Source organism: Planococcus citri, chromosome 3 (assembly GCF_950023065.1).
Source record: "Planococcus citri chromosome 3, ihPlaCitr1.1, whole genome shotgun sequence".
NCBI classification, from domain to species: domain Eukaryota; kingdom Metazoa; phylum Arthropoda; class Insecta; order Hemiptera; family Pseudococcidae; genus Planococcus; species Planococcus citri.
In genome coordinates, this window is record NC_088679.1 from 61,439,914 (window position 1) to 61,467,840 (window position 27,927).

The window sequence follows — 27,927 nt, forward strand, 5'->3', positions numbered from 1 at the left end:
AGGGTTGAGACATTTCAGAAGTAGAATATGAATGATTTCCAGAGAGTGCATAAATACCCTCCAAGTAAAAATTTTAGATGCTAAAGTTCATTTTACAGTTTTTGGTGAATTTTACAAAATCAAATGTCAGCCGAAACTGTGAAAAAATCAAAATTTGACTTACTTAGTATGCTGAAACTTTACATAAAGGTAACTTACATTACCCTCCTCCTCCTCCTTCCCCATAAATTTGAAATCCTGATGAATTTCACATTAAACCCTAGGTACTTACCTATATTTAGCATGCTGAGTCAATTGGAGACAGTTTCGAGCCCATTGGAAGGTTCCTGCAACATTTTAAAAATTCCAGTTTCCAAAAAAAAGAAAAAAAACTTGAAATTTCTGCAAATCGTTTGGGCATTATGAATTTATGTTCCTTTACATTTTCCTTGGATCGAGCAATTCTTTTCTTGGTAGACATTCCAATTTTTTGAATACCTCTGTATTTACAATGAGTACACATTTTTATGTTTTTTGGGGGGAGGGGAGGGGGGGAGTTTAGAAATTTCAGAAGTGGAATATTCAGATGCTCAGGTTCATTTTATAGGGTTTGGTGAATTTTTGAAAATTAAAATTCAGAAGAAAATGTGAAAAAATCAAAATGTTACTGAATTGAACTAGAATGCTGAAACTTTGCGACGAATAGGTATACCCTACATTCTCCTCCCCCATCAATTTGAAATAGTATTAAATCATTTTCATCAATTCTGTAGCCTATCCAAAAAAAATCTGGAAGTTGAAATTTTCACAAAACTTTTCTCGATGAATTAAGTAAGCTTAAATTCACATTACACTCTATATTCAACATTCTGAGCCAATTGAAGGCATTTTCGAGTCGATCTGGAGGTTCCTGCGAAGTTTTGAAAATTCCAGCTCCTCCCCCCCCCTAAAAAAACAACTTGAAATATTTACAAATCAGTTTAGGCACTTATATTATTTTGTACAATTGGTGTTTGTTTATGACTCACTTAGCTATAATTAAACATCTTTTCTACGAAATCAGTTTCTGTCAGCGCAAAACCACACATATCTACTTAGGTGGGTGCATTTCAGCATTTTTTTGAATGATGAAATTTTCAAAATCCTTCTGTAAGCTTCAGAGCAATTTTAAACTACTTACCTCTAATAAACTCAGATTGTTTGAAATAGAATCTATGGGTGAATTTCAGATTACCCAATTTATTAGATGGGTAAAATTTTGTGAAAATCTCAGCTACCAAAAATCTGCTGGAAGCTTCACGAACTGCTAAAAATAGCTTGAAAACTTTACATTCGATTCGAAAGATCTAAAATACGATACTTACGTATTAAGTTTCAGATTTCTAGCTTTTTGGACAAAATTTAATTTTTTTTTTAAATTCACCAAAAATTGGAAAATACTTTTTTTTGAAATTATTGAAGAGGCTGAACCCGGTAGAATGAACATGGCCCAATACAAGTCTAAAGTCTTCCAAAATGAATTTTGAGCTGTTGAAGTTGACTTTTCAATTTTTGAAAAAATTTTGAGATTTGTTTTCGGTAGTTTTTTTTTCAAAAAGAGCAAATATGGAAAAAAACGTATAAAAATCGAATTTTACGCCAAATTTAATCCCTCACCCGTTTCCTTCTTTGTCGATTGGGGCCATTTTTTAGCCATTCTGGGCCTTCATCGAACGTTATAAGAAGCCCTATTTCTTGTAAAATTAATTTAGTAAGGTACGAGTGATAACCTACGAATTTTTAGCAGATCTGCAACCTATAAATTAGAATCGAAGTTTATAATGAAGAATGATAACGTTTCTGGTGTGCTAAAGGAGAATTAATTTTTGCTGGGGGCTCCAAATCGTCTCAGAAGTGATAGTAGATTATTGTTTCAAGGGGCTGATTTCAATGTGCAAGTAAATTTTCGGACTTTTACTTCCAAATTCACTCTTTTTGTGAGAAATTAATCCAGCAAAGTGCAATTTGTGCTACTTTCAAAAATTCCAAAAAAATCAAATAATCATATTTCGGTTTCTCAAGATTGAGCCTAATTTCAGCTCGATTTGAGTTGTGAAAGACAAAGGGTGGTTCACTGGTTCACTGCTCTAACTTGAAAAGTATCTATCCCAACCGACAGAAAAATTCTAAATCTGAACAAAACTAGATCAAAAATATCTCAACAGTCAAGATTTCAGAGTTCATAGTCAATTTACAAAAATTTTTAAGAAATTTTCAAAATCATTTTTAGACCAAAAATGTAGCAAAACGTAAATTTTACTGTAGATATCGAGCTGATGAAACCGAAAAGTATGTACTTCGTGCTTGCACTCTCTCCCCCTTCTCCCTTTTCAATCGTTAAAAACAGGGTTGAGTATTCAGCAAATTTGTCGAAAATCATGATTCCTACAAAGTCGTACCTACCTAATTAAACCAGATCTACGAGAAAGCTGAAATTTTGTATAAACTACAAGTTTTTCAAGCTCGAAAATCGATTCGAGGAAGTTTGCAGTAGTTCTGTAACTTCCAGTACATATTGAGTATAGAAATTCCAGCAATCTTAAGCATCTTTCAAATTTTTACATTTTAAATTTTTTTTTAATTTTTATCTGGCAAACTGGAATTTTTAATTCCTAACAAATGTCTAGGTAGTTCTAGAACCACACAAAATCGCATTCGATCAATTTGAAAGGTTGAAAGTGTGATGCAAGTCACATTTCAGCTTTCTAGTGAAATTAGATGAAATTTTATAGAAATCATAAAATAAATTAATGAGTAGATACCTAAGTAAAATCACATAATCGCTATTAGGAATTTGTTAGAGCCTCAAAAAGTACACAAAACAACTGAAAACAGGCTTATATCACTTGGATACTTGAAAAATATTTAGTGGAATGGTTTTCAGAACTGATGAAAAAATAATTTTCTTTTTTATTAAAAATTTATAAAAACCATACTTATCTAAATGATTGAAATTAACTCTGTTTGAAAATTATAATGCACTCGAATTATCATTTTTTGTGTACAAATTATTGTGTTTGAGCGAAAAAAAAAATCATTTTTAAATTCTAAAAGACGTTTCTGAAACCAATTTTTGAATTCAAAAAATCCAAAATGGCACGATCACATCCTATAAGTATGAAATAAATTCAAACACACTTCAAAATTGATGCCAAAGTACAATTTTTAACTCGTTCTGGATTTTATGAAGTATTTTTTTTCTGATGAAACGTATTTCCCTTAGGTACCTATGAAATCAAAATTGTTCTCACTTGCTCAGAAGTTTACCTACTAAAACTTGAATTTAAAAAAAATTAGAGCTTTCACTTCGCTGAGTTTTTTTTTATCTCAAAAGTGAAGCCCAAACTGTGAAAAAACATGAATTTGAAATACATACATACCTATGTATCATACTAAAAAAATTGTCGATTTTCTTTCCTCCATCCATCACCCCCCCTCCCCTCTCCGTCTCCTCCTTTATCGAGTAATGAATTTGTACTCTTTTCAAGACCCATCATTTTATAATTTTAACCTTCAAATGTTTGTCTAATTTTGAAAAAATAAATAAATAAATCAGTTAGGTATATCTGTATCTCTTTGTCTTTCAAGACGATATAATAATTTCTAGCCCCCTAGAGCCAAAATCCTTGATACGTGTCTGCGATTTATAATCAACGAATATAATCAACAAAGAAAATCCACTTCAAACAAATGAAACTACCTGCATAAAAATGTTTTCATCGGATTTTCTTGTTTCAACTCATTTTCGCACTAAATGTGCAAAAAAAAAGAGGTAAAAAAAAGGTGAAATTAATTTCGAACGCCTTGACAAAAGTTTCCATCGGTAAACAGATTTTCAACGTAGGCCCATGTGCTCGTACCAAGTTTGGGAGAAAGTTAAGGCGAATACTTTGGATTTTATTTCTCTTTATATTTTGTTTACCCTCGGGTAACTTCGGTATACTAGAATGAACTTAATCTATATACCCTTCAGGTTATTTTAATCTTGCCTTTTTCATTGATGTTTCGATTATCTAACAAATAAACGTACACGACTATAGTGGAGATAGAAAAAAACACACTATCTGCGCCTTTCTACTACCTACATACCTACATAGTGGTGTAGAGTGCGTGGTTTTCAACTCGTTCTACACACGTATACCTACCTACATATAAACCTATTAATATGTAAAATGGTGCGATATCTGTGTACTCGTCTGTATTGATAAATGAGCACCCTTCGTTATAACTACAGAAAAAGAAACAGGAAACTCGGCTTGGAAACGAAACCTCGATCTCGAAACGATTTTCATCATTATACGTATAGTGTAAATCGAACAATACGCGAGTATATAATATATTTTTTTCTCTTTTTCAGATTCAACGCCGGTTCGTTAGTGCTGAAAAATCGCGATATACATCCGTGCTTTTTTCAGCTGAAGCATTCAGATAACAATACGGTTGTGGCGAAAAATGACGAATTCATAAATGTGTTGAATAGGCGATTGAGAACTACTTCATCACGAGAAGACATTTCACCGATGAGGTGGTCAGAAAAGATTTATATTTGTATTTTTAGATTACTCGTAAATTGCCAAGCTCGTCGTTCATGTCGGAAATATCGGGCCGGTTTTACATTTTAATTGCTTTTTTGGCAGCGTGCGATGTATTCGTTGGCCTGCTGTTTTGTATCGTTGGTATATGGTGTCTTTTGACCGGAAAAGTCGTTTTTTTTTCTTTTCATTCTATAACCTTGTGATAAGCGGTCACGTTTTCCATCATAATGGTGACGTTTTGGTTTTTCCATCCTGTAGACACTATTTTTTCATTTGGCATCAGTTTTTTTTTTTTTTTTTTTTTTTTGGAAAAATTTGTCGAAAGTAGTCTCTTACATGATTTTTTTTGTAAGGAGAAAAACTATCAAACGATTGAATTTTTATATGAATGAAATTGTAGAATGATTATGATTTTCACTCGTATCATCAAAGACGTTTTGATATTTCCGAAGTGAAGTATAAATGAGCTTTATTAGATAGATTAGACCTATGTAAGATGTAAGTACAAATACGTACCTTTAAGGGATCACGTAAAGAAAAAATAACATGCTGGAGGATTACGACCAAGCTCAACGGAGACCTTCATTTTGAACGGAAAGTCACTTGAAAAAAAAAAGTTAGCTCTAGAGGTGCTTCTGAAAGGGAGATATGGACCCTTGGAAAGGGAACATTGTCGCAAAAATCGTGTTTTTTCCGCTCTAGCTCCTACCCAAACTAATTTGAAAAAAAAATATCTAGTTTCAAATTTTTCATGCGGATATTTTCTGGTTTTAGGAGCAAAGAAATGAATGCCAGAATTGGCACAAAAATGGGCGACGAGAGACGAATTTTTAAAATTTCCCCTTTGTAAAGTGTGTGTTTATTTTATCATTTTTTTTTTTTCAAAAAAAAGGCAATACAGTTGAAACGGATTTTGCGCCAGGAGCCCATTTCAGATCAAAATTCCGAAATTTTAGTGGTAAAACAACGAGTAAAAATTAGTAATCATGTTGAAGATGAGCGAAAAAGATATGGCGGTTTGTGCGCCAGGAGCACATTCAATCCCAGAATTAGAAGCTTGATTACTAAAATAAGGATCAAAATTGACCATTCATGTTAAAAATGGAAATGAAACCAAAAAGGGTAAGCACCAAACCAAGAAAACGCAAATAAAAAACGAAACTAAAAATTGTGATGTCAAAATTTCAAGCTATTTAGTTGAAAATGTGTGAAAACTTTGAGGGGGATTCTGCGCCAGGAGCACTTTTAAATAGAAATCTTCATTTCTAAAGTCAAATTATGAGAAAAAAAATTGATAAACTGCATCAGGATGAAAAAGTTGTATGGTAGAGGATTTTGCGCCAGGAGCATTTGCAGATCAGGAACTGGAACGTGTCGAAAAAAATAATGATTAAACGTACTCATTCGAGTTAAGGTGATGGTTGAAAATGTTGAAGCTGGTTTAGTGCCAAAAATACAGATTAATTGGGTCAAAGAACGCTTGGAATTGAAAGTTTGTGCTAATATGGTGAGTAAATAAGTTGTGACGGGTTTTGCGCCAGGAGCATATTTAAAGCAGGAATTGGAACTTGACCAACGAAATAATATAAATTATCAAACTTGGCCAATAAAATTTAAAATGAGTGAAAAGCTTAAGGTGGACTTGGTGAGGCATTTTTGAGCTGACAATGAGATTCATTTTTTGTGTGTTTGAAATTGCAAGCAAAAATTTGTAATTTACTGTAAAAAGAATGAAAAATGTGTCACAGTTTTTGTGCCAGGAGCATATTCAAAGGAAGAATTGGAATCTGGTAAAGGAAGTAAGTAGTGATCAAAAGTGCCGATAACGGTTGAAAATGAGTGAAAATATCAAGGTGGGTCCTGCGCCAGGAGCAATTTGGATGGAAATTTGGAATTTTCAGACCATAAAGAAGAAAGAAAATTGTGATGGAGTTTGCTCCAGAAACATGTGTGAAGCAGGAAATTGCAGTCCATCTAGCAAAATAATGATTGAAACTTGACCATTCAAGTTGAGAAATCGAGTTGAAGGTTTAGGCAGGTTCTGCGCCAGGAGCAACTTCCAGTGGGAATTTCGGATGTTTTGGGTCAAGTAGAGCGTAAAAATTGGTCATTTGTACCAATGTGAGTTGAAAAGTTGTGATGGTTTTTGCGCCAGGAGCATATTTGAAACAGAAATTGGAACTGGGATGATGCATGATAATGATCAAATCTGATTATTCAAGTTCAGTAATGAGTGAAAATGTTGAGGCGGGTTTAGCGCCAGGAGTACCTTCTGAAGGAAATTTGAATTTATTGGGTCAAATTGGGCATTAAAATTGGTTATTTGCAAAAAGATGAAAAGATGGAAAGACAAAACGATGAAACGACAAGAAGACAAAATGACAAGAAAGATGAGAAAGCCTGGAAAGATGAGAAAGACTAGAAAGACAAGGAGGATGAGAGAGATGAGAAAGACAAGAAAGACGAGAAAGACGAGAAAGATGAGAAATACGAGAAAGACGAGAAAGACGAGAAAGATGAGAAAGATGGGAAAGATGAGAAATATTATGAGAAATATGAGAAAGACAAGAAACACGAGAAACATGAGAAACACAAGAAACACAAGAAACAGGAGAAAGACGAGAAAGATGAGAAAGACAAGAAACACGAGAAACATGAGAAACACAAGAAACACGAGAAAGATGAGAAAGACAAGACACACGAGAAAGATGAGAAACACGAGAAAGGCGAGTAAGATGAGAAAGATGAGAAAGACAAGAAAGACGAGAAGGATGAAAAAGATGAGAAGGATGAAAAAGACCAGAAAGACAAGAAAGATGAGAAGGACACGAGAAAGATGGGAAAGATGAGAAAGATGAGAAAGATGAGAAATATTATGAGAAATATGAGAAAGACAACATACACAAGAAACATGAGAAACATGAGAAACACAAGAAACACGAGAAACACAAGAAACAGGAGAAAGACGAGAAAGATGAGAAAGACAAGAAACACGAGAAAGATGAGAAACACGAGAAAGGCGAGTAAGATGAGAAAGACGAGAAAGACAAGAAAGACTAGAAGGATGAAAAAGATGAGAAGGATGAAAAAGACCAGAAAGACAAGAAAGATGAGAAGGACAAAAAGACCAAAAGACTGAAAAGACTGAAAATAAGTCAAAAAGATTTTGTGTCCATATGGGTAGAAAAGTTGTGACAGTTTTTGCACCAGGAACACATTCTGAACAGAAATTGGAACCTGGATTATGAAATGATGATCAAATTTGAGCATTCAAGTTGAGAAATGAGTGAAAAAGTTGACTCGGGTTCAGCGCCAGGAGCACCATTTTCGGAGTAAATTCGAATGGGTTGAAAAAGTTGTGGCGGGTTTTGCGCCAGGAGCATATACTACGAAGAAGGAACGAACTGAACTGATTACTTAGGTGACAAATTTATGGTTTAGAATTGGTCATTTGTGTTTAAAATGGGTGAAATGGGTGAATGGATGTGAAGGGTTTAGCGCCAGGAGCATATTTTTTAAACCATTTGTAATTCTTCAGGTTAAGTGCTCTCCATGTCTCATGATCTGAATGTTTATTTCAGTTCGCAAATTCACAAAGTTTTGCAGCAGGACTTTATTTTGTGGTTTTTGAAATTTTTGGGTAACTAACCTCTCTTCATCACCGCGTCTTATATCGTCAAAATCATTTCTGGAGGTTGAAATACCCACTCAACTAATTTTGAATATTTTGGGAACGTTGAACCCCATCCCCTTTCTCACTTTGTCCAACAACCAACACCCTGGTCAAATTCCTCTAATGAATCTCGGAGCAATTTCTCTCTGCATAATTATTAAAGTGTACTTAAACCAAATAATTAGATCTTCGGATCCGACGACTACCATGATGAAAAAAATGGTAAAAAACATCTTGCGCAGTTCGCAAGATCAACCGACTTTGCTCTAAATATACACCAGTAATTTACCAACATTTATCTCAGTAATTTACCAGACATTACTTAAAAATTTACCAATTTTTCAAAATGCGCGGAAGTACCCAAATTTACCGATTTAATGAATATGAAAAGTCGAAAATATCGACAAAATAAAATAGTCAATCATAAGTAGCCATCATATTACACTTTTATGAAATTGATTTTCAAATAATAATTAGCGTACTCATGAAGACGTAACCGTCATATTACAAGTGGAATAATATATCAGGAAAATTGTTGACAAAAAACAAAATTATTACCAAAATTTACCAATTTACCGAAATTTAGCTATTTACCAAAATTTACCAATTTACCAAAATTTATCAATTTACCAAAATTTACCAATTTACCTATTTACCGAAATTTACGTATTTACTGAAATTTACCTATTTACCGAAATTTACCTATTTACCGAAATTTACCAATTTACCAATTTACCAAAATTTACCAATTTACCAAAATTTACCAATTTACCAAAATTTACCAATTTACCAAAATTTACCTATTTACCAAAATTTACCAATTTACCTAAATTTACCGATTTACCAAAATTTAGAGGTTTTTAATGGCTTAATTTTTATCCAGAATTGAAATTTAGCTGTTTACTGAAATTTACCAATTTACCAACATTTACCAATTTACCAAAATTCACCAATTTACCAAAATTTACCAATTTACCAAAATTTACCAATTTACCAAAATTTACCGATTTACCAAAATTTACTGATTTACCAAAATTTACCAATTCACTAAAATTTACGAATTTATCAAAATTTATCAATTTACCAAAATTTACCATTTTACCAACATTTACCAATTTACCAAAATTTACCAATTTACTAAAATTTACCAATTTACCAAAATTTACCTATTTACCAAAATTTACCTAAATTTACCAATTTACCCAAATTTGCCGATTTACCCAAATTTACCGATTTACCCAAATTTACCGATTTACCAAAATTTACAAATTTACCCAAATTTATTAATTTACCAAAATTTACGACTTTACCAAAATTTACGAATTTACCAAAAATTACCCCAGCAATTTACTAACATTTACCTCAGTAATTTACCAGACATTACCCACTAATTTACCAATTTTCCATTTTACCAAAAATTACCCCAGCAATTTACCAACATTCACCTCAGTAATTTACGAGACATTTCCTCACTAATTTACCAATTTTTTACCGAATTTTAATCACCCCAGTAATTTACTGTCAAAGGTTTTTACTAATTTACCAAAAATTACCCAAGCAATTTACCAAAATTTTCGACCAACTTTAATTACTAGTAATTCACCAAAAATAACTAATCATTTTATTTACTAAAAATTACTATTAATTAACAAAAAAAAAAAAAAATTATCAAAATTTACTGGCTATTTACCAAAAACTTAATGTTTTTTGTTAAAACAAAAATTACACTAGAAATTTTTGAAAAATTTTGATTTTTCATGGCAAAAAAATTTTGGACGGATAAAATTAACAAAAAAATTAACAAAAAAATCAACAAAAAATTTTCTCCTCTTGACTCGCGCGGGATTCGAACACCCGACCTTCGACGTACCAATCTGAAACCTACACACCCTAACCACCCCATCTGTTTGTTGGGGGTGAGCCGTTTGCGAGATATAAGGGTTTACACAAATTTCTGCTTATCCATAACGTTGAAACACACTTAAACGTTCATATCTCGTAAACGGCTGAACCGATTTCGACCAAATTAAAAATTTCTCTAGTTCAGTATCAAAGCAATATTTTGCCATCATCAGTTTCGACTTAAAGTTCGGAGCTTTTGAGTTCAGCGTGACACAAATTTATACATAAATTGATATATAAATATATAAATAAATAAATATATACATACAGGCTTGCTACAGCTTATACAGGCCCGTTTCTGGAAGTGACATCGACTATCCGAGACCCGACGCGACGTTCCGAGGCCCGTTAGCGGGTCTCGGAACGTTTTCCTATTAAAAACTATATTTTCATGATGTACACACTTCAGGGATGCTATTGACAAATTTTTGTCTGGGACTCACAAAGTAGGTATCATACCTACAGTATATACAGCTTACCTTACTTCACCCCACACAGAAACTTCATACTCGCGTCATTCCTTTATAAATCACTCCTTGGAGATCGCACCAACGGCTCTAGACCAGGCTTGATAGCCGCTAGCAAGGCGCATGCGCGAACGAATTTACCAGGCACTCTTTAAAATTTTTCTAAGTGTCAAAGACGCGGGCCTCGGATCGTCAGTACGATGTACCGGGTCTCGGATAGTAAGCAAGTTCCATATATATAAACTTATCTCGTTTTGCGCCATATGTCTTATCGTGATCAGCACACTCCAAAACGTCAAGAAAACCCACCCCCACCCAAATCCTCAACCATCATGACAAATACAATACCTTACTTTTCCGTTTCCGGCAAAGTCGGTAAAATCACCTTAGTGTGTCTTTTTATTTTTCAACATTTCGTAAACTTGTTTGCAATTTTATAGTTGTGCATTGCACAAAAGACTCACTATTAATGCACCTACACCTACTTTAAAAGTACAATTGGGCTAAAATATTAAAAACTATACTCTTCACCTTATGGTACACACAAGGTACACGATGCAATGTGTAGGTATACGCAACTTACGTATACCATACGAACAAGGAGGACGGTTTATGAGGGTGAAAATGAATACCGGTGGCGCGTTGTTAACACGAATACTTTACACTCTCGTGACTTTGATATTTACTAGACGTTGTTTTAAATTAATGATTGTGTAGCGTTAGTACACACTACATAGGTTTAGCTTATACTCCTATACATATATGGCAGAAAAGGCAAACTCATACGTATGAGTCGGGTACTGGCGGAGGAGGACGTGCTCGTTGACGCAATCTTATTATGATTTTCAGCTTAGCGGAAGGAATGCAGTTCAGTAGCAGTTGTCAGATACATGGCCCTTCGGCGGTCACATTCGGTAGTCTTTTATCACAGGAGCTTTCGCCGTCCGATGCTAACGTTACCGACGATGATAATAAAAGCCCGGTCATGAATAATCCGGGCTTTTTACATTCGTCATGTCCACCAGCCATGCATAGGTCGTGCTTCTGCGTCAGGCTTATCGCCGAACACACCAAAATGTTGGAGGATTCTACCAAGGTGAGTGAGCCGATCGAGTTGTTACTATTTTTCAACAATTTCCCCTGTCTTTTCGAGTATGGGAAAGTGGGATTTTGAGGCCCTTTCTTTCAGAGGTTCGCAGTTTTATTTCACGTTCTGAGTTTTACAAATTGCCCAATATAAGGGCTAAAATTTGGCATTTACGATCAGATATCAGCTCAGATGTGTCTTCTGACAAGAGTTTGGGGTTTTCAGCCCTACCAGCAGTTCCTTTGCAGTTAAATTTTAGAGTTGGAAAAAAAATGATCGACACAAAATTTGTTTATTTTTTTATGTAGTTTTCATTTCCGCATTTATTTTTTTCATCACGAATTGTCGAAATTAAAAATTATTCGTAGCCTCTTCAATCCCAAATTGGGCAAAAAGTCATAATAGGTAATTTTGTTCATTTTTCAAAGTCCCATCGACCCCTTGCTCAAAATTGGATTTTGGCTCTTACATTTTGAAAACGTTTTTTGCTCCTTCAGTTTTGAAGATGGGCCACACACTTTCACATAACCTTTTTTCTTAGTCATATAGTTACCTGGTTGTATCCAAATCTGAAGTTTGTACCACCACTCCCCGGACACCCTGTATAAATACCGATTTGAATTTTGGAATCTTTCGAAAAGCACATGGGTTTTTTGGTCTTTGTTTTCGCGAAAATTATATGAAAAAATATAAACCACACGGTATACCTTCGTACGATCAACTCGAGGAAAACATCCGAACAGTGATTTAAAGGCAGTAGTAATCCTTATAATATTATAGTTGATTCAACGAGCATCAAAACGCACACAGCACCGCAACCTCAAACGTTATTATATGTAAATTTTTATCTCGTATATAGGTTAAAGAAGATTGGAAATATGTAGCCATGGTATTGGACAGACTGTTTTTATGGATTTTTACATTAGCAGTTTTAGCTGGCACGGCTGGAATTATTCTACAAGCGCCTACACTATACGACGATAGAATGCCGATAGATAAGAAATACTGTAAGTATAATACTTTTGTTTGAATTTTTCTTCTATTCTGATCATCTGTAGTAGCATTACCGGTACGTACCTCTATATATAGGACATAGGTATTACGCGAGAAGGTACTTATTTTTCTACCAACTGGTCATATTCATGTATTGTTCAGCATCAATCCACTTTCGGGCGAAAGAATTTAATCGTCCGTGAATATTGCAAATGGTGGCATAATTTTTATCGATGCACTTTAATAGATGTTTTCTTCTTTTTACGTTTCAGCGAATTCGTACTTTCAACGGTCTTGAAGAATTGACGGTATCGTCATGTCTCCGCGCGTATACTTGACAAAACACCAAGGATACCATTTGTTCTTCCAAGTTGAAAATATTTTATTTTTTACCTGCCTTTGTGTTGTGCTGTACGAATTTTTTTTTTAGTTATGTGTTTTTTTTTGTGACTTGTCGTTGCAACGTCGTCGGATCGTACGTAAATTCGATAGGATTTTTTATATACGAACGTTTTAAGCAAGTTTTTGAACGTGAGTGATTTTTTTATATGAGGTTTTTTTCGCTGATTAGGTCGAAGAAAATGGTGCGAGGGGAGGATTTTTCGATAAGTTTGGCGGTGATTTGAGTTGAATGGGGTGGGTTTCTGGATTCGAAATCGTATATAGGGGGATGGTGAGATATGAATCGATCATTTGAGATTTACAAAATTTAACTTGGGCTTTCCATAGTTCTATACCTACCTAAAGTTCTAAAAAATAAACTGAATCCTATATAAAAAAGTTAAACATTTAAAGTTAAATAAGAACAATAATTATTTATTAAAAAAATGAATAAAGACAAATAATTCGAATAATTTGCCTGGTAATGTAGTAAGAACTCAAACTAGGTACCTATTTGCCAAATCTGGAAATTGAAGGAGCAAAGATGTCAAGGTACTTTGTTGTGTGTGACTGTGAACTCTGGATGCTCACGACAAAAAAAATTATGTTCATATTATGTGTATTTTGTTGATGTCAAAATTGACATTTTTAAAGAAATTTTAAAATTCCAGTCAATAATGAATACGTACTTAGTCTCTCCAACTTTGCAGTTGAACTAAAATTAAAAAAAAAAAAAAAAAAAAAAAAAACATTCCTCGATTTTCAAGGCCGGCAAATCGATTTACGGTTGTATAGTTTGAGTTGCTTTATTATCAGTTGAGTTACCTAATATCTCAATCAGAACACCAAACACTTAAATTTTATTTTAAAAATGATTTTCAACGTGCAACTTTACCCAACTAATTATTTGTAAGTTTAATTCATCACACCTAATTTTCAAAAATTAATTTGGTGATTTAATTCCTATAGACTAACTTGTGATTATAACGGCTCATTCATTGAGACGTTGAATCACTTAATATATAAAAAATAAATAAAAATAAATTCTTGAAAATAAACTAAGTTGAAAGTAAAAAGAAAATTTAAAATTCATATTAAAATTGAGGATATCTAAAAGTTATTTAGATACATAACTACTTATTGTGATCAATTTTGTTTGGAAAAACAATTGAATATAATTATCTTCATTAGAAAAACATAAAACCATAAATTTTTGCATGTTTAAAAGTAATTTGAACGGTGATTTAAAGCTAAAAATATCTGCAATGCTCCCATCAAAAGATTTGATGATAAATTTCTGAATTTTTTTCCTACAATTGGTATTTCAAAAACATGAAAAATGTTTTTAAAAAAAAAGTAAAGATATTTCCTTATGTACCCATTCCTGACAAAAAAAAAAAAAAAATACCTGAAGATGAAAATTTTCTCTTGATTTTTTTTCTTGAATGAAATTAATCCTCCTTCATTTTGTTTAAATTTATGACAATTTTCAAACATTTGCATTTTCGAAGTTGAAAAGTATTTAACTAACCAAAGTGAAATGCTAGAGACTGAAACTTTTACAAGATTTGTTTTTAGCCAACTTGGTCTTTTTTTAACGTCGATAAAAAAATTTGGATTAGGTACCCAAGTGGATGAAAAGAGAATATTTTCCTACCTATTAATTGTTTTCAATACTTTGTAGAAAACTTGAATAAAATCAACCTATTCTTATTTTTAAAAGGTCCTACATTTTTTGTTTAAATGACATGAAATTCTGCTGCAAACCAACTTCTCGTTTCCCCCTCTCACTACTGATAATTCTGTAAAATTAAATGATTACTAAACAGATGTGGATAAATAAACAATCAATTTAAATACTTACCTAATCAGTAAAATCAAATTGAAATGGGGTTTTCAAGGAAATTTTAATGTTAGGAAGTGAGAAGGTGTAAATTTCACTTGAAAAGCCTCATTTCGTGGTGTGGACTGAACTTGTATTTCCTCAATGGCTGTTCATTACCAATTTTTTTCATACGTTTTGGTGGAATTGAATCTGTTCAGATCTGATCAGATCCTATAGGGGAAACTTGACTTGATTGGATCTGACTGGATCTGAATAGATCTACTCAGATCTGGGCATTTCTCAAATTCTAGTAATCAGGATCTATTCCAAAAGTCTGTCTTAAAAAAAAAGCAACTTTGTACCTATTTATTTTTTAATTAAAGATGCTGATGGGTTAAATGTTCTTTAACATGAATTTTTTTCAAAAAATAATTTTTAAAAAAATTTAATCCGTCTGAGATGATTTTTTTTTTAATTTAAAAATTAAATAAAATTATCATACCTACTGAACTTGCGTAAGAATTATGAGACAGTTATGACTTGACAGTTGACAGTTACACAGAAAGGGGGGAAGGGAAGTCTTCTCGCCAGGTGATCAAAACTAATTGTCCGTTCAATGTTCCTCTGGAAAACTGTCCAAGGAAGTTGTGCTTTTAAATTTTTGGTGAGCCTTCTTAAAGAAACTGAATCACACTTTTAGATGAGAAATTTCATGCTCTAGAATTTTGTTTTGAAAAATTAAAACAAAGAACACGATGCCTTCTTATTTTGTATGTATTTTGCCATTTTGGGAATTGCATTTAAAAGCGGTTCAAACAAATGTTCATTTTTTGAACCGGTTCCTTGCTTTCAAACTAGTTGTCAGTGAATCCAAAAAAAAACCTGGTTGATCAGTTTTTGTAAAAAATTGAAAATGATTTCAACTGGATTATTTTTTCTCTTAAATAATTGAGGGGTTCCTTGGAAAAGGGGTCTTAGTCAATTTTTTTTTTTTTTTCATTCTTACAATTCTGAATACAATTTAAAATTATTTTATTGATTAATTCCACCATATTCAGTGATATTGAATGGTTCTTCTATGTATGAAAAAAAAAGAATTGGAAAATGTTTGCTAATAGAAAAAATTTGTTAGTCTATTTCAACTTGTAAAAATCAGTGAAAAAATTGACTAAGACCTCTTTTCCATGAAGCTCCTCAACTAGTTTCTAAATCATTTTTCAATTTAAAAAAAAAAAATCAATTTTTATTAAATAAAAGATCAAATTTTCAAATAATTCAGTTTTCAAACATCAAAAAAAAAAAATTTCAAATTGTTACACTCTTGAATAAAAAATCATTATAAAATGAAGGGACTGAAGCAAGGGCTGAGAATTCTTTCCACGTCATTGCAACTTAACCTGCTCATTCACGCGTAAATAATTTTAACGAAAAAACTCTAAACAAAAATTAAAACACTTGATTATAAAAATTCCAAAGTTAAACAAGCAAATAAAAATAACGATAAATCAATCAAGTATAGTACCTACTAACTTACCATACATTGCATAAAAATCCTTCTTAAAATGATCCAAAATAAAAGAAAAATAAAAAACAAAAAACGAACTAATGGTAGAATATTAATAAACGTTTTATTCCCTTGATTAGATAAAAATTCAAAAATTCAAAACCGTTGTTTGCTCAATAAATAATTATGAATTTCGCCCAAATATTTTCAAAAAAAAAAAAAAAAAAAAAAAAAAAGTGGAACTATCCTGCTTCCTGTTTCCATTTTCTTCACTCTAATCAGCTAAAATGATTCGATAAAATGATAGAAATGATACCCCCCTATGGCTGGTGAAAATTCTCAACAGGTATATAATATGACAAGTTTCGCACCAAAATCATACAGCAATACCACAATTTGTGGTCGTACCAGAGATAAAACCAATTTATTTAAATATTTAGCCTATTTACATAATTCTCGAGTGAATTTTTTACGTAAATTTTCTACCAGATGATCGCAATGTGAATTTTCAAAATAATCACGACGAATCATCTTTTATTATTATAGCTAAACGTAGAAGAAAAAAAAACATCCTAGATTATGGCTGTGATTTTCAACTTGCTCGTTACTTAAACAAAAAAAAATTAAATAAGAAATACTTGAGTAGAAATTTTAGCCAATGTATAATATATTTTTTTTCATTTTATCAGTATATCGTGGTCCAACGAAACAAAATTTAAATAAAATAATGCCAGTCCCGAAGCCTTTTATTAATGTAATTTTTTACTGCCATTATTTACTTATAAGCAATTGTATTTTATTACTATGTTTAACGAGTTTGTATGGTATTTTTTTTTGTTTTTTTTCGTGTATAATGCAAATTTATCATCAAAAATGCTCTATCTATTGTTATGCCAGAAGTGCTGAATTACTTGCATTTATTCACGTTCTTCACCGGGTAATGCGAAGGTAATCGAGAATACACGCCGAAAATCGAGAACAATTTTTTTTTTATAACTGGATAACGGTGTGTTTAATAAGTTGAGTACATATCATTATTATCTGATATTTTAAATACGTATCGTTATAACGAATGATGACAAGTTCTCGCATAATATAGGTTGTTTTATTGGTATGTATTATAATCGTCATTACCATTTTTACCCTGTTTCCCTGTATTTTTTTTATTTTTTTTTATCGTCGCAATACCCGGTGAATAATATGATCTGCGAAGTTGAAAGGGTAGGTTTGTAATATTAAAATAAAATGTAACTGTCGAGTACAGTTTTTTAAAACATCAAATTTAAAATGATGAAAAATGATTAATCATTTTTAAATTTTTTCTTATTGAGTGTTTCAATCGAAATCCAGCACCTTATTTTGTGTGAAATTATCAACCCACGAATTTTTTCAAAAACCATTCACTAATGATTTGACTCTTAATGCAAATTTTGTTGGGTTGCTGTTGACATTTCAGAATGAAACACTCAGCTTGATGAATAAATATCCAATCGAGTTAAAGAATTCGTGTAAATAAGTGTACGTTATTAAAAAAAAAAAAAAAAAATCGTCATAAATAATGATTTTTGTAGCCTGAGTGGTTTCAATAATTCACCTGATAAATCACAATGTAAAATACTACATTTAAAATGGAGCATATGATAATTGTAAAAAGTGTAAATGATCGTGTAATAAATGTACAATGTACCTACCTACCTAATTTGTTGAATTTTCTAAATAAGGAAATCAAAACAATTAACAAACCTACCTGAATCGCATGTAAAAAGTATTAGAGAAAAATATTGACAATATGTTACCTTTTTGGTTTGTTTATATTATTAATATTATTATTTTTTTATATATGTTATCATTTGTACGTATTCATTTTAAATATTCAGTTTCAAAGAATTGACAAAAAAAAAACAAATGTGTTCTTTGATCGGATTCAAATACCAAAGTACATCGAATTAAATAAAGCGATCATTAAATATTAATTAAATAATCGAGCATTAATGAGAGTTTTTTTTTTTTTTTTTTTTAATTAAGAAATAAAAATTTGAAAAACATAAATAGATAAACGGTGGTAAATAAATTCATAAATTGGAGAACTTTTTCACCAATTATAGACTTCGATGTACGTCACTTTTGGTAATTTGACGGATATTTTCCACAGCTCATGAATTTTTTTATAGCAAAAATATACACGTCATGTTTATTAGTACCTACTTTGATATTGTTAATAATGTTTGAAATACATTTTATAGAATTATAATACCTATAGTCAATAAGGTGGTCCTTTTTTTTATACGGTAGAATTATTATTTGAATAGGATTTGACCTGAACATTTTATGTGATAGCAGTGTACCTTTATGGTTCATTTAGATATGAACCGAATTTGTTAAAATAAACGATTTATGTATTACTAGAATAATATGCGAAATGTTAGTAAACTTACTTACCTATGTGTGAAAACAATAAAATGTTCTGTTTTTTCTATCTAGATGTTTATTTCAATGCGTAATGTGAATGTTTTTTTTTAAAAAAAAAACAATGAAGCTGCAATTTGAATTTATCAATCATCAATAATCACAATCGAGTAATCGGAACGTTTGTTTTACTCACAAAAATTGAAAGCTTGATCTAAAAAAATTTACCATCTCGAAATAAAATTGTTTTCGAAACAAACGAGATCCAAAAATGTATTCTACGGTTCCTAAGATCTACCCTAGTACACTTTACTCAACATCGCCTTTGCATTTGCAAAAATAATTAATTACGATTAATAAATCGATTTCATATATTTTATTAAATAAATTCAAAAATGCATTACTTTGATATCGGACTTCGGAGGGTTTTTGAAACAAAAGAAGCCCAAAAATCAATTCTTACGAGTTTAAAAACCTACCCTACGACACTTTACTCAGCTTTTCCATATTTTCATTTTTCGTATCGATTAAAATAATCAATTACGATTAATAAATCAATTAATTAATTGATCAAGTGAAATCGAAAAGGTAAGTACCACTCTATGCTGATGACTAACTCAGCTCAATAAACTACTTTGGCTCAATTGGAATTTCAAGTCTATATGCGAGCTGCCATCTATTAGAATACTAACGAACTACTAAGCCCAGTTCGATATTTATACCTTTTTACCTCCTAATTTCTTATATTCTCCTAATACCACAACATGCTTTTTCAACCAAACTGGACCGTTTTCTTCACTTCGAGCGTGTCAAATGAGTTGCATATCTCGAGTCTATTAAGGCGAACTGCTTCCAAATGGGATTTATAGAGACCTGCTAATACCTTCTATTCTCCTAATAACATTGGCTATTCTAGAACCCGTTTTGAGACGTTTTCGCGAGGTTTGCTTGGTCGAATGGGTTGCATATCTATTCAAAATGAGGGGCAAAAATTATTTTCCTAATTAAATCAATTATTTTATCGTTTTTTTTTTTTTTTTTTTTTTTAGGTGAACGAGTAAGTAATATAAAGTGAAAAATTGTAAATCTTGATGGAAAACTTCCAAATTTTTTTCTGAAAGGTTCTCAAAGGCGGTGAACTTATTTTTGAGGCGATTTTCACACGTCATTCAAGCAGAACTTCGATAGGAGGAGAGGAAAAAATTAAAAATGAGTATAAAATTGTCTTACGAGGTATCAAAGTACATGTTTTTGAACCTCCTCAGTACGAATTTGATGTAATTTCGGCTCGAAAACCAAACGTAATTGGGGGAGGGGAGGGTATGAAATCAGAAATTGAGCTTGAATGGTAAATGAGGTATCAAAACATGTTTTTGAACCTCCCCAATACGAATTTGACAAAAGATTGAGGTTTAATGACAAATGAGGTACCAAACCGTATGCTTTCGAACCTCTCCAACACGAATTTGATGTTAATTTTGTCTTAAAATACATACAAAAAAGAGGTTCTGAAGGGGGATGCAACACTTCAAAGTGAACTTTCAATTTTCATGTTGTGTGAGGTTTTCAACTAATGTCTTTTTGGATTTCCTCAGAACAAATTTGGTATTAGTTTTGCTCTGAAACTATAAATAGATGCAGGAGGAGAGGGGAGGAAATAATTGACCTCGAATGGCAACTGATTAGGAGGGGGAGGGGTGATCATCCAACAATTTTCCGACTGATACTTATGAGAACAAAAAATATGTACCAATTTTGCAGAGTAAAGATAAGATAGTGAGTTTTTTAATGTGAAATAAAAGATGAGAAGACTATTTTGCCAACTAATATACTTTGTAGGTATTAATTAGGTTATATTTTATAGCCTTTTATAGCTTATAAAAAAATTTTCGTTTTAATTTTTTAATTTTAAGAAACTTCAAACATAGAATTTTCAATTTTGTAACAAAAAAAATTATATTTTGATAAATGAAAGAACAATTGTTTTTTATGGAAGGAGGTTGATTTTTTTAGCTTGAAAATTCCAGAATTTGAACGATTTTTTTAAAATACCTAAAATTTCAGTTCCGAGAACGAAAAGCAAAAAAGCAAGAACAAAGTGAAGGCAAAAACTCTCAAAATTTCATTTTTCCAGAAGTGAAAAAATATTTTTTTTAATGAGAGGAGTTTAGTTTTGGATTTAAACATTTATTTTGAGTTTGAATAATGGATTTTTAGAAAGTTTGATTTAGAAAAAAAAAAACTAACAGGCTTGAGTGAAGCGAGAACTGAAGTTTTTGCCCACACTTCCCAAAGTTTCGCCCAGGTCAGAAATGAATTCGTCGTCTCGAAAAACCCCCTTATTAGAAAACTCCATTCGATTTGTTCCATATTTTAATGACCTTTCTTCGCTGATTTTGAGCCATTTTTAAGAGAAGACTGCGCTGTGGAAGTTATAGTGAACGATGAATTTGTTTTCAACACTTAGAAGAGGAAATGAATCGAACAAAAACAAAATAAATGTTTTAATAAAATTAGCCTACTGTTGTTTCGTAGGTACATACAGATGGAAAATACAGACAAGGTTTCTATTCACTACAACGAAAGGTAAGTAAGTAATTTAAGCAATTACAGGTGGAACAAAAGATTCGCTTGGCTATTACCATTAAGGTTAGGTAAGTACTCAAAGTTTAGAAGCGAAGAAAAAATGAAAATGAGTAACTCGATCCAATGCGCCTATAAACCTTCCAATTTGTAAAAATGATGTTTGTGCTGTTTGAATTAATTTTACAACATTGGGTCATCATTTTTGTAATAATTGCTTTAAAATTCATTATTCGAAAAAAAAAATATATATATCATCATTATTATTGTACTCGAGTATCTAGTCTAGTATCTACCTATATACACAAGAAAAATACTCCTATCAGAAACTCGAATAAAATGCATTTTTTTAAAAATTAACTGCATCGATGTAAAAAAAAAATCTACAGAAAGTATAAAAAAATACCAAACGAATTTCAAATTTATAGCACGTATTGTCTGACAAAACCTAGGACAACTAAAAACGTAACTTCGTACAAGCGCATTTACATAATTTTCATTCATTCAGTAATAAGAGGTACTTACACATAAATAATAAATCAATAAGGAGAAAGGTGATAAAAAATTTTACAGCCTTGATTTAGTGATAAAAGACCTATTTTAAATTATATACATACATCGAAACAAGATAGATTAATACACATAATAGGTACATAAAAAATACATATTAGTATTCGACAATAAACGTGTTCAATGAAAGGTCACAGTGACGTCACTTGACAAACAGCTGCGTTGTGATTGGCTGATAGCCTGATAGCGTTAAGCCTGGTAGCGTTGAGAAACCTGCCCTAAACATTCCAGATTCCTATTCCTGTAATCAACTAATCTACATACTAGAATAGAATCATAATGGTAAAATGTGATCAGGTGATGAGTTTGAGTTTAATTTTATAATTGTTGAAAATATTCCAAGTTCTTAATAGTGACTTTACAAACCCTGAAAACATTCAAAAATATCACCGAAGTGGATTCTGCATAATATAATTATCTATTGAAGGTAAGATGAATTGACAATTTCGAGTTCAGTCTTATTACGTGCATAACTATTGATTTCTCATCAAGATGTAAAAGCGGTATGACAACTATTAATTTTGTGTTCTAGAATTTAAAAAATGAACAAACAAGATATCAAATCATCAGATGATAGAGTTAGCTCGTCATTATCCGAAGATCTTCTTCGGCTTCAGCTTCAAAACAAAGTTTGAAATTTTTATTTTACGTAATGTTGCGTTCACCTTTATTACTCGTTGAATGCTTTACATGATTCTGTCATTGCAATTTCAGGAAAAACAAAATCCTAAACATGAACTTGACGAACGTGAAAAGGAGAAACTATTCAATAGATTACAAACCTACGCTCATATGGAGGAGCGAATGAGAGAGAATAGGGAAGTGCAGAAACAATATTTACAATACCGAGCCTACGTTCATATGGAGAAGTCATTGAGAAAGAAAATGGACGAATGCTGACGAATGATCCAGCAGTTCAACATTTGATTTAGACATTTATAAAATAACGACAGCGATGATAACTTTAATCGATTAAATTTTCTGAAGAATTATTCTCGTTATGTAAAATGGGTTATCATTAGTACGTAGTAAGTATGTAAATTTATTCTCTGCAATTAGTGTGGTCCAAGTTACGAAGTTTTTAAAAAAATGTTATCACTAAGTGTGTAGTGTGTACATTGTATTTTTAATGAGGTGGAGCTAGTCTCACTCTTAGAATATTTTCAATTCTCATCGCTGCGAATATTATTCATATTCTTATTATATCATAACAAGCTGAAGCTGGTCTCAATTTTCACACTTTTTCGTTTATCAATTTTATCAGAAAATAAAAAAAGCTAATTTACTATCATTGTGTTATTTTCACAATCAAAATGACATTTTTCGTGTTATTTTCTATTGTTATTATTAGAGATCCTGCTTATTATTTCAAAATTATCTTCAAATACCTAGGTAAATTTCATTTTCATTAAAAAAAAAAAAAAAACAAGCTAGGTCGCAGGCCCACTTAACGTAATGCTAATTTAGGGCCATATTTTATAGACGATACTTAGCAATTGCTTGGCTAAGTAATGATTTTCAAAGTTAATTTTCCAGTCATGATTGAATTTCTAAAAGTGGATCTATCATTAAATTGAGAGATTGGATCCTGAAGTATTCATATATCAATTCAAAAATGTGAAATTTTTAAGTTATTTGCTAGAAAAATTGAAAAGAAATCCGCTACTTGGCCAAGCAATTGCTAAGTATCGTCTATAAATATGGCCCTTAGTTGTGAACTTGTGATAACGCGCTATCAGCCAATCACAGCGCAGCTGTCCGTCAAGTGACGTCACTGTGACGTTTCATTGAAATCATTTATTTTGCATTTAATATGTACTCTGAAACCCAAGTAGGAAGGTAATTTTGACTAAATAGGTTCTTAAATATTGTAATACAAAAAGTATATTTTTTCAACACCCCGAATACTTAGGTAGATATCTATTACTTTCTTAGAAAGCTAATCCTTACGTAGTAATGGTCGACTCGAAACACATACATACAACTTATTTTTACAAAATTATTACGACTTACGAGCTAATTGTTAATAGAAAAAGGAAAATGAAAGGAAAAATTACCGACAAGTAAGTAATTATAAATAAATGCATCTAATTATTGTACACACATTTTTTTTAAAAAAAAAAGTAGGTATAATTTGTAGGCCAAACGACATAATATAGGAACATCTACGTTATAGAGAAGACAGTCGAAAATAGGTACTCACACCGAGAAAAAAAATCAACAAGAAATACAATTCAAAATTAGTTACTCAGAAAACAGAACAAATACATACATAATAATAAATAAAAATAATTACACAAACTTCACCTGGATCCCACATACAAGGTGATATATAACTGATTATGGTCCCTTCAAACGAGTCGATAGACAACTCATCTTACATAAATATACTCCTACAGTGACCCAATATAAGGGGTTACGTGAATTAGAGGGTTCATCGTTGAATTATTCGTGAATTAGGGTCATTTCACGTCAAATCCTCAAACTTTTTGCATTTCAGGTCGGATTTTTTTAAAAATTTTTCTCGAGGGTAGACCAAGGGTTAACCAAATTCTTTTTGAAAATTAATCAACTCTTCAGTACTTAGATTCAACTTGTTTTGAAGAGAATTACAACTCAACTCTTTAAAAAAAAAGTGTACTAATCTTGCCTAAACACTCTAAAAAAAACACACACACACACAAAAAATTGAAAAGAATCCAACTCTGAATCTATGGCTCCTTTCAAGGAATTCAAATTTTCATTTTTTCAACTTTTTTACCCAATTTTTAAAACTTATTCATCAATGCCATCGAATCTCGTACTTTTGAAGCACCAAATTCGAAAATAAATTCAAATTTGATTTTTCAACGCCCTAAAGATGTTCTAAGAACCGCAAAGGAAAATTTAATGCTTCAAAAAAATCGTTCAATTTTTCTTTTTTTTATTGCAACTTAAACAGGTTTGTAAGGGAATGAAACAGGGTCAAACGAGTGGGGATTTTTGATTTTGAAAAAATTGTTTTCAGAATTTTTCGGAATTTCCATTGCAGCATAAAAACGTTTGTCATTTTCATGCTACATTAAATTTTCCAACAGAAAAAATGTTTAGTTTGGAAAACTACTGGACTAAGAGTAAGTACGTAGTATGGAAAATGCATTTTTGTAAATTTTTGATCCTTTTTTTAGTTTTTGTGTTTTTGAAAATTTATTCTGAAAATTTGTCAATTTCTGAATTTTTACACTGAAAGGAGATGCTTCTATCCCACCCCCACCCCCTCTCAAATTCCAAAATTAAAGAATAAATTTTCGAAATTTTTGTGCTTTTGCTCTTTACATCAACACGTAAATTTTTTATACAAAAACGTAAAAATTTTATTTTTTTATCAAAAATTACTTTTTTAAAAAATTTTTTCTATTTTAAAATATTGTAAAATTTTTTGAAATCTAAAACCCTGCCCTGCTGTATTTGTTCATTGTTGTGACGTGAATATTATTCCTTGTGAGCTAAACAATTCAAGAGAAGAAAATGGGAAAAATTTCAGAAGGGCAAAGTCGTTCCTTTGGTTTGAGCAAACGATACATATTCATATTCAATTCACTCACAAAGTCGTTCGCCAAATAATTCACTTTAAAGTCGTTCACTAAGTGATCAACTTTAATCACTTTGAAGTCGTTCATTAAGAGATTCACTTTGAAGTCGTTCACTAAGTGATTCACTTTGAAGTCGTTCACTAAGTGATTCGCTTTGAAGTCGTTCACCAAGTGATTCACTTTGATGTCGTTCACCAAGTGATTCACTTCGAAGTCGTTCACTAAGTGATTCACTTTGCACTTTGAAGTCGTTCCACTAAGTGGTTCACTTTGCACTTTGAAGTCGTTCACTGAGTGATTCACTTTGACTAATAAGAATCGTTTGCTCGACCCAAAGGAACGATTTTGCCCTTAGTGTGCCCAAGTGATCCATATGCTACTGACTTACATTCAACTTCAATTTTTTTTTCAAATACATAATACAAATATGATAAACTATTTTTCTAGTTTAGGTACTTTTTGCTTGAAAATAATTGAAATTTACTCGCCGGATTACTCTGGGGCGTTAAACTTTTGATCACACACGTTTTTAATAATCAAGTGCGAAAATATGATTTATAGAGAGTTGAAATATGTTAAAAAGCGCGAAGGGAGTTTAACCAGACTCTTTGAAAGTTTTTGAGAAGAATCAAACAAAGAGTCAACTTACGGTCAAATTTACATGTTGAAAAAACAACTCCTTGCCCAACCCTTCTCAAGCGTATATTTGCAGGAGAAATAGGGGTGCTCAAAGCTTTGAGGAAAATAGCGATAGGTATGTATTGTAAAGTTCGAGTGGGGTTAACTTGAAAACTACATACAAATGGTGCAAATTTTGAACTTATTCCAGTTCATGGGTTCATGAAAAACGCTCCCATGCTCAAAAATTTCCAAAGATTAAAAGAAATGAAAGTGCAATTTATTTCTTAAAAGATAAATTATGTATCTACCTAAATTGGCTCATTTTCATCAATTTTATTCAAAAAAAAAAACGTTTTAAAAAAATATAGGTAGTAATATAGAATTGATGAAAATGAGCCAATCTGCACATGCAATCTTTTATACAAAAAATAATATTTTCTCGTTGTCATTGGAATTTTTAAAGTTGTGCTTGAGGTAATTTTTTCAGAATTTTTAAGCAAAGATGCGATGAAAAAAATACCATTTTTCAACTTTTTCAGCCAATTTTTGAAGCTTAAAAAGGTGGTATTACTTATTTTCATCACATCTTCAAAAAAAAAAAAAAAAACGTTTTTTAATAAACCCACAAAATGGGAACAGTTCCAAATTTGCAACAACTGTAGGTGTTCAAGTTGGCCCTCCTGAACTTTACAATATCCCTATTTTCCTCAAAACTTTGAGTACCCATATCTCTCCTGAAAATGCAACTTGAGAACTACAGTTTTGCGCCATTCGACATCTGTCTCAATTATCAAGGTCTACTCATACAGAAAATATTTAAAAATTCGATGATTTGACATGGAATGTCCTATTATTATCAACCACGAAAAAAATCAATTTTCCATGGAATAAATTTCTAAAAAATTCAACCCCAATTTTATGAGAAAAATAACCTCTAAAAAAACTCAACGATCGACAAATACCCCAAAACGGATCACGAAACACGTCACCAAAAGATCTCCATGTACCTTACAGCCATCTCTCAACTTCTCAGGTCAACGATTCCGAAGAAATGGACAACGAGGGCAATATGCTATTATTATTGAACCTGTAAACCTGCGTTTTTTCAGTCTTATCGCCGTCATGACCGGCTGAATTTTGCTTAAAAAGTTTACTAGTCTTGGTAATAGGCACCTCTTGCAGAACAATAGCAGCATCGTCGGATTTATCCACGCTGAACTGACGTTTGAGAAATTTCGATACGAATTTACCGCCCGAGGAAGGATTCTCATTAGGTGGCAAACAACGGTAATAGTTGTACGGGGTGCTTAGATCGTTTTCATTCGGGGCGTTGTGCTTTTTAACCTTGGACGATCCAGATGCGAGATTTTTATTCACGAAAGATACTCCGACTAGATCGATATTCTTGTCGGAAGATGAATACGGTGAATTGGTACCGGAATTTAGAAGTTTACCGTTCGCTTCTGGGATATGTTTCATTTTTTGTTCGAATGAAATGGCATGACGATAGTATTCGTTTCGATCGGATGAATCGAAAGTCATCTGACGTCTGGCGTTCCAGGATTTGTGCCCGTGGCCGAAGGATGAACCGCTGTCGGTGAAAAGACCGCTATCTAAGGATTTCTGCATCACGAGCTGTTTGCCGCTGGTAGCTGGAGGTAATTCGGCTTCTATGCTGCTTTCGGAGGGTAGTTTACCGCAGTTGGCGAGCTTTTGGTAGCGGTATTCTCGAGATGATTTGATTAGTTCTTCATCCAGGCTGAAACATCGTACATAATGAATTTCATTTT

General features: G+C 32.0%; 3 protein-coding genes across 7 annotated transcripts in view; 2 read left to right on the forward strand and 1 right to left on the reverse strand.

Annotated features, from left to right (window-relative positions):
• Window positions 1-18,861, forward strand: part of LOC135841720 (acetylcholine receptor subunit alpha-like) — a 406,867-nt gene extending 388,006 nt beyond the window's left edge. For 3 of the 4 annotated variants that reach the window (XM_065358853.1, XM_065358852.1, XM_065358855.1), the window contains exons 10-13: window positions 4,376-4,546; window positions 11,445-11,691; window positions 12,542-12,689; window positions 12,948-18,861. In XM_065358853.1, the coding sequence (XP_065214925.1) occupies window positions 4,376-4,546; window positions 11,445-11,691; window positions 12,542-12,689; window positions 12,948-12,973 (592 nt within the window). In that variant the 3' untranslated portion in view covers window positions 12,974-18,861. The remainder of the gene's footprint in view (window positions 1-4,375; window positions 4,547-11,444; window positions 11,692-12,541; window positions 12,690-12,947) is intronic. The other variant, XM_065358854.1, reaches the window with a different exon arrangement.
• Window positions 5,971-7,935, forward strand: LOC135838765 (putative uncharacterized protein DDB_G0292636). The gene is made up of 2 exons (XM_065354521.1): window positions 5,971-6,060; window positions 6,976-7,935. The coding sequence occupies exons 1-2, from the start codon at window positions 5,971-5,973 to the stop codon at window positions 7,285-7,287; spliced, it is 402 nt and encodes a 133-aa protein (XP_065210593.1). The 3' UTR covers window positions 7,288-7,935.
• A 2,419-nt stretch (window positions 18,862-21,280) lies between the features above and the next one.
• LOC135841751 (uncharacterized) overlaps window positions 21,281-27,927 on the reverse strand; it is a 210,960-nt gene continuing 204,313 nt past the window's right edge. For both annotated transcript variants that reach the window (XM_065358897.1, XM_065358896.1), the window contains exon 22: window positions 21,281-27,896. In XM_065358897.1, coding sequence (XP_065214969.1) covers window positions 27,167-27,896 — 730 coding nt within the window. In that variant the 3' untranslated portion in view covers window positions 21,281-27,166. The remainder of the gene's footprint in view (window positions 27,897-27,927) is intronic.

Excerpts from the sequence above, each read along its gene's own strand:
- LOC135838765 (XM_065354521.1), top strand. The coding sequence starts at position 5,971 with ATGGTTGAAAATGTTGAAGCTGGTTTAGTGCCAAAAATACAGATTAAT. Across the intron at positions 6,061-6,975 it reads TGAAAGTTTGTGCTAATATG|AAAGACAAGGAGGATGAGAG; the intron begins GTGAGTAAATAA and ends GAGAAAGACTAG.